Raw genomic sequence first — 7,665 nt, 5'->3', positions numbered from 1 at the left:
TGGCGTGATCAAAAAGAGTGGGGGGGGGGGGGGGGATTTATCAAAACTGGAGCAGCTGTGCATGGCAACCAATCGGCTTCTCTTTTTTATTTTCAAATCTTAACTGAACAAACTGAAGAGAGAAGCTGATTGGTTGTCATGCACATCTGCTCCAGTTTTGATAAATCCCCCCCATTGTATATTAACACATTAGCTCTTTTCTATAATAGACACTGTAGCTGTGATTAGTAAATGGCAAAGCAGAGGGAGGAGTTTTTGTCTGCTCCAGTTATGATAAATTCTCCCCAATATACTTTAACTAATACAGTATGTTCCAAAATTTAGATGGGTGAACAGTAAATAGATAATTTAGTAGAATTGTCTGCTTCTGACATTTATTTTTTTCTGTGCAGAAAGTAAAGAAGAAAAAAGCCATCAAACCCCCCAGGTCACAAAGTGAGTGTCTCTTCCAACCAGTTACTTTTCCATATTGATAATCTCTGCAAAGGTTACAGTAAAGGAAATCGTATCTCTTTATTTTAGTATCACAATACATGATACATCTAATCACGTCCAATATACGAGGTGCAAAGACCAGAGATTTATCCCTCATTTAAAGGAAAGCTGTAATTTATAAAAAAAAACTAAAACTTGCCAATCTAACACTATTCCCTAAGAGTTGACAGAGAGCAGCTAGAATGATATTGTGGATGGAGGGGTATTGGGAGCTCCAAGTGTATATAGAGGGGTTCTATTTCAAATGGCTACAGCTGGCCATACACTATGCAAATGTTGGCCGGTTCATCAAGACTACGCACAGGGGGTGCCACTGTCTGCACCCTTTCGGCTGGCATCCCTCGATCAGCTGAAAATCTCCGAATGAACAGAGTGGGCAGCCGATGAGCCGGCGCCCTCTTTCAGAATACAATGAAGACAGCAGGAGATTCCTCGATCAACTCTCATAAGCATTGATGGAGGAATCTGTTATGTTTTCTTTGTTCAGCCCGTAGGTTGAAAGAAGAAATTATTACAGTATATAGCCAGCTTACCAAGGACAGAGAAGACTATTTGCTAACTATAGATACTTGCTGACACATCTTAGTTCGGCAAGTTCTTTTTTATGAATATATGACGGGTTACTTTCAAGTAGACCTTCATTTAAAAATAAAGCTTTTCACCAATCTAATCCTCCCCCCTACTCTTTTTGAATAAAGTTTTTATAAAATTTTTGGGGGACAGATAGAGCTTTCTTTTGGTGGTATTTAATTTTAGTATATAACAAAAAAAGTACCCTACATTTTGGGGGGGAAAAAAACTATTTCCCTATGAAATGTTATGAAACATTTATTATCATCCCAATTTTTTGGTAAAAAATAAAAGACGGGGTTACCAAACATGTCGAGCCTAAAAATTGCGCGCGGCCGCAAAATCGAGGCGATATGTAATATGTGTGGCGTAATGGGCGCAATCGTAATTTTTGCACGTTGGCGCACCCGACGCATGTTTGCATGTGTATGTGGGGGGCAGGGTACTTTCAAAAAAATGTCTGTGTTATTTAACATTTTTTTTTAGCTTTTTTTTATGCTTTAATTTTTTTTTAAACTTTTTTTTTATGCTTAACTTTATTGCTATCACATAGGGGACTAAGAAATCCCCTATGTGATAGCCAATTCATATGACAGGTACTCTTTATGGAGACATCAGGAGTCTCTAAAACCCCTAATGTCACCTAGGGACAGTTTCCCACTTGTGTGAGCGCATGACGTCACGAATGAGCCGGGAGAGGGGCAGGATGTCTTAGGATGCCCTCCCGCTCCTATAAGGCTCCCGTCCGGCCGTTTAGGAACAGCCATTGACGGGAGGTGGTTAAACAGCCTTAAGCAGGCTAAACTATGCCAATTTTGTCTGCTTCTTGATGAACTGGCTGAAATTCATACTGTGGGTGTCGCTGCCGGCACCCTTTTGACCAGCATACCTCGAACAGCTGATCGAAGGAGCTAGTCAGAAAATCTTCAAACAGTGGGCAGCCAATCAGCTGCCGGCTCCGTTCGGGTATTCTGATAGCACCCATAATGAAGACAGCGGGAGTTTCCTCGATCAACGCTCGTAGCATTGATGGAGGAATCTGTTATGTTTTCTTTGTTCAGCCCGTAGGTTGAAAGAAGAAATTATTACAGTATATAGCCAGCTTACCAAGGACAGAGAAGACTATTTGCTAACTATAGATACTTGCTGACACATCTTAGTTCGGCAAGTTCTTTTTTATGAATATATGACGGGTTACTTTCAAGTAGACCTTCATTTAAAAATAAAGCTTTTCACCAATCTAATCCTCCCCCCTACTCTTTTTGAATAAAGCCAAGCTTTCTTTGATAATTTTTATACCTTTTTTTTATCTTTTTCTGCTGCTGGACCCGTCGCAGACTCCATCCTTGCCTAGGAGAGAATGACGTTTAAATTTCCTTCTGCAGCCTCCTGGGCTAGAGGCATCAGCTATCCCAGGGGAACCTACTTTCCACATTCCATTCATGTAAACACAGGGGACACCAGATCTCATGCATGTGCATACAGGGGCCTGTCGCTGTGTCTGTTTATGTATTGTTATATATGAATGGTGACAAATAATGCCTGGGGAACACTGTCAGAATTTGGTTTCTGGCTATGCATCTCATTTGCAGCAGGTCATAACAGCAAAAGGGTGCTCCACTAAGTACTTAAGATGCTTTCCAGGAAAAGGTTGAATCATTTTCAGACTGCAGAAGTCATTCAAAGTTGAGTTTTCAGTTGAATTTGGGGAAACCCCATTGTGTTGACCTATTTCAATTGCTTTTGTTTGATTTGTTCATTGCAAACAGCTGAATGTCTGTCTGTAAATTGTGCCAATAAACCTGAACATTTGAAATGGGGGTTGAATCATTGTGATTGAACTGTAAATGATCTAGCAGTGCTTCCACTACCTACAAGTAGAAATCGGCAGGCTCAGTGCCCAAGCAGTTTTTATAGTCCCTTGGTGTAAGTTCTATAGAAGGGGCAGGCCACGTTTAATAGCATATATGAATATCATAACTTGTGATGTGGATGGAGACCTATAGTAAGTTTTCTTCTCTTTTTAGACTCCCCCTATCTCTCCAGTACCAAGCTGCACCCAAAAAAGGCACCAGTATGGAGGTCCTTGAAAGGAACAGGTCAGATGCACACTGAGAACCCAATGGCCAAGGTGCCCAGACAGCTGTGGCTGGCATCACTTAAACAAGACAATAGTAAGTATCCAATCCTATTATTACCTTGTGTTTAAAAATCAGATCAGTCCCCATAGCTTCTTGCTCTGGCTGTCTAACGACTTGTGACATCATCATGCCTATGCAGTCTATTAGATGTGAAGGTGCCAAGGGACATTCCACAGCCATATTTGTTCAAATATTCCAGGCTCGAGTTCAGACCAAACCTGAGCTCATCCCTACTCCTAATCTACTAGATATACATGATTTTACTTGGAGATGTTGGTATAATTTTATTCACAGCAGTATCTGGTATCTGTGGAGTCAATATTTCCATTAATGTTATTGCCTAATTGGTTTCTTCATTGTGATCTTGTACTTCCTCCACACAGGCCTTACTCAGCCCCTAAAATCAGACACTGATATTGGGCAGGCCTGGGTGAACCCTGGCAGCGGTACACCAGAGTATCTCAAGGAAGCTTTCGGGATGAAGAAGCCTAAACACGCCCGCTCCTCTAGTAACGGTAATTACAAATACTGAACTACAGCAACGAGGTTCAAACTCGCACAGTGGGCTGTATCACAATCTCAATACAAATCAGTAAACTAAACGTGAGATTGTAGCCCATCACGAGAGTGAGCTTGGACTTGACTATTAACAGAAATGTACCTTATTTGTGTATCACTCGGCTGTAGATCCTTAAATCATCTCTGCATTGGTGCTGGCACTGTCCTTCCTTCTGGAGGGTGGCGACTTTTGTCCCCCATGGTCCCTGTTTGTGTTGTAAAGTAGTCACCGCTCCAAGCTCACTCTTGTGTGGACTACAATATCAATAGAAATAAGCAAACTAAACAGAGATTGGAGTCCATCCTGGGAGGGAGCTTGGGGCGGTGACTACTTTACAACACACACAGTGACCATGAGAAACAAAGTAGCCACCCTCCAGAAGGAAGAACAGTGTCGGCACCAATTTGAGGCTCTACTTCTGGGTCATACACAAATAAGATACATTTTTGTTAATATTGAAGGTACGTGAATGCATATTTAAGATTTAACACTGGAGTTTAATTTCTCCTTAAAAATGGCTGCATCCCACAAATACAAGTACTTTGACTGTTTAATACACATACATTTTATTGAAACACAATCCCTAACTCGTAAAAATCAAATACCACAATATTCAAAATTGCCTGAACTCCACTTGAAGATCATTATAGATATAATACAGAGGAGGTGAAATCATGTATCTTCTATCAATCATTTTGTATCCCTGGAGAGATGAGGGCTCAGGACTATACCTGATGGATTAAATGGTCAGTTTATGGTCACCCAATATCTTATTTCAGATATATGGGTTGACAAAGGTGACCTACTCCACCCATTGGTTTCTGATATCTCCTTGACGTTCACCAATGAGATCCCAGTTTTGTCCTCTCAGCTAACTTGAAATCTAATTTTTCCTGCCGTATATTCCACACCGTAAAATACAAAAAAAATCCATAGAGCATAAGATGCCCTTATAGTGACAAGAGATGCTGGCTACATATAGAAACTCGGGAAAGGAAATCTCACTGTTATAGTACGTAACGGTAGAAGAAGCTTTTGAGTTGATTAGTTAATTTACTGACGTACCAAAAACAGATAGACTGACACCTTTTAATGTCTGTGTGTTTTACTTCCTAAATAACTAATGTGAATTCATTTATTATTTAACTACTGGCAGGTTACATCCCAGGAACACCAGACTTTAAAGAGAAAGAGGACATGTATGATGAGATCTTAGATCTGAAGAAGGTATGTCCACATGACTCTCATCTCACTGAAGCTGATTCATCTGCCATGTCTGTCCTGCCTCATATGGTTAAACAAAGAAAGATTCAGAACTTTTACAGATTATAGTTGCAGCCATGTTCGTCCCTATTTCTCTCAGTATCTTTATAGGTGCCAGATAATACTTTGGGTTTTCTTGCACAAAGCAAAATCTGCCAGTACAGCCCCTGATGTTGATGCAAAGATCAAGATTTTTGAAAATCCATATTTGCATAGGTCATGGCATTTAACAATGCCAGAGCATGTTAAAGAGGAACTTTACTTACCAATGTAATGTCCCCCAAAACCGTTACCTTTAAAGCATGAAAAGTGTCAGGATTGTCAATGTGCTTGTTTCAGCTCTCAACCGAACTTTCAGCCCTCAAATGGTTGGTGTCATAGCTGATTACATGTATAGCATCATGGCAACTCTAATCTTAGCAGAGGCTTAGATGGCACCTACATTGCCTTTGGGCATAGGAGGTTGTAGTTCCATAAGCATTACATCATGAGCATAGAAGTTGGAGTGAGCATACTGGTCTGCTCCTTACCTGGAAGTGTCTGTTTCCTGTGGGGCCTGCAGCTGTGGTTTGGGGCACTGCAAGTGAACTATGTGTCATTCTTGGGTTCTTTCAATGCATAGTCATGGTCCGTTTGCCTTCTAGGTCCCCACCACAGATTTGATTTTAGGAAACAGTTGGGTAGATCTAGTTGTTTTACTGCAGCCCTGAAGAAACATTGTACTATAGGTATGCACAGGGGCTGAACTGAGTACTAAGCAGACTTTGGGGTTCTGTCTCATATATATTTCTATGTCATTTGTTTCTATGTATTATGGACACACAAACCTGGTAAAGTGACCTTTGTGCGATGTATACATTATACTTTAGGTTATACGCCATATCTTAGTGCAGGATTTATTATATATTTTTGCCATGCATGGTTTTCAACACGTTTCACTTTTTTAAAAAGACTTTACAAGCACAAAAATCTGAGAATGACATCATGAAAACAAAACTCCGGAGGCTAGAAGAAGAGAATACCCGAAAAGATCGTCAGATAGAACAGCTGCTTGACCCCTCCAGAGTGAGTTTAAATGTTACATTGCACAAATTACATATGATTCATATGGTTTCTAGTTTTCAATTTACCATTGCTGAACTGGAAGGACTGCTTGGTAAATAATGTTCTACCCTTTTTGGGGGTTTTTCAGTATCCGGTACAGCTTGATCCCCGTCATAGTAGTTTGAGGCCTGCCTGTGTTATCTCCATCGTGGCCATGACAAACTGGACTCTATGGGGTGTTCCTGGTACTGAAACCTAGACTCTTAGGGGCGGGTTCCTGATGCTAAAAGAAACAAACAATGTACACTATATAGTCAAAGTATATGATACCTGACCATCACACCTACACTATATGATAGGGATGCACCGATACAGAGTATTTTGGCGAGTGCGAGTACTCGCCCAAATGCTCCGATACCAGAGGAGTGATGAGGGAGCCTGGAGCCGGCTTCCTTTCCAATTCAGGAAGCTGGGTGGTGGGTTATTACCCGCCTCCTGGCATCCTGATTGGATAGGAAGCCAGGCTGCCTAGGAACAAGTGAACCCAGCTTCCTAGCCAATCAGGAAGCTGGTAGGCGGGTCATGACATGCTGCCAGGCTTCCTATTTGGCTAGGAAACCGGCTTCACTTGTTGCTAGGCAGCCTGGCTTCCTGATTAATCTGAAAGCTAGACGGCACCTCAGGAAGCCAGACAGCCTCTGAAGCCGATGTTCTTTTGCTAAAACATCGGCTTCACAGGCAGTCAGAAAGCCGGGCGGCGGGTCATGATCCACCACCCGACTTCATGGGACACAATGCATCGGTACTCGGTATCTGCGAGTACCGGAAAAAAAATATGGGTACTTGTACTCGATAATGAAAACCCGATATGGGTGCATCCCTACTATATGACCAAAATGTATGTAGAACCACCTGCAAATTTTGGATGTGCTACCAGTAAAGGATACTAGTAATGCTACAGCATACAAATACATTTTAGATGATTAGGAATTTCCAACCTCGTGGCAACAATATAGGGAAGGTCGTTTTCTGTTCCAGCATGACTGAATCTCAGTATTGATGCTCTTGTTTTTGAAAGGAAATGTGTAGCAAGCTTATATACTGTAGGTGTGATGATCAGGTGTTCACAAACTTTTAGCCATATTGTGTACAAAAGAACCTCTGTGTTTCACACAGGCACTGAACCATAATGACTGCAAGTTGCAGTATTTGTAAGTGTCCTGAGGTTCTCATTCTTCCTATTGTTCCCTAAATTGGACTCTCCATCTTAGTAGTGCACCAAAACCTAGGCCAGCACCGGCGACTTATAACCTGAGCCCCAGATGTGCTGTATCAGTCCTTATCAATCCTGAGCCTCTTACATACTGAAGTATAGACCCTAAATTTTCTCTTCTCCTTTCTGCAGAGCTCAGATTTTACTCGGAGTTTGGTGGATAAAAGAAGTGACAACAGTTTGGTAAGTGAAATGTTGGTGATCTGTATACAGAGCCATCCATATAATAAGACAGTGTGAGGCTGTTGCCTTATGCGGCATCTCTTTGGGTCATATGGGGGGGGGGGGGGGGGGGGGCGGGCAGGGGCGGGGGGTGCTGG

The 7,665-nt window shown here is 41.7% G+C and overlaps 1 protein-coding gene across 1 annotated transcript in view; it reads left to right on the top strand.

The window, feature by feature from the left end:
* Positions 1–7,665, top strand: part of IQCE (IQ motif containing E) — a 39,204-nt gene that overhangs the window by 3,431 nt on the left and 28,108 nt on the right. Inside the window, exons 3-8 of the mRNA XM_018555468.1 lie at positions 393–435; positions 3,093–3,239; positions 3,590–3,721; positions 4,922–4,992; positions 5,980–6,093; positions 7,478–7,528. Of these exons, the coding sequence (XP_018410970.1) occupies positions 393–435; positions 3,093–3,239; positions 3,590–3,721; positions 4,922–4,992; positions 5,980–6,093; positions 7,478–7,528 (558 nt within the window). The remainder of the gene's footprint in view (positions 1–392; positions 436–3,092; positions 3,240–3,589; positions 3,722–4,921; positions 4,993–5,979; positions 6,094–7,477; positions 7,529–7,665) is intronic.

The sequence above is a fragment of the Nanorana parkeri genome, unplaced genomic scaffold (genome assembly GCF_000935625.1).
Source record: "Nanorana parkeri isolate BGI_ZX_2015 unplaced genomic scaffold, ASM93562v1 scaffold197, whole genome shotgun sequence".
NCBI classification, from domain to species: Eukaryota; Metazoa; Chordata; class Amphibia; order Anura; family Dicroglossidae; genus Nanorana; species Nanorana parkeri.
The sequence above is the reverse complement of the archived record's forward strand: the minus strand, read 5'-3'. Positions and strand labels throughout refer to the sequence as shown.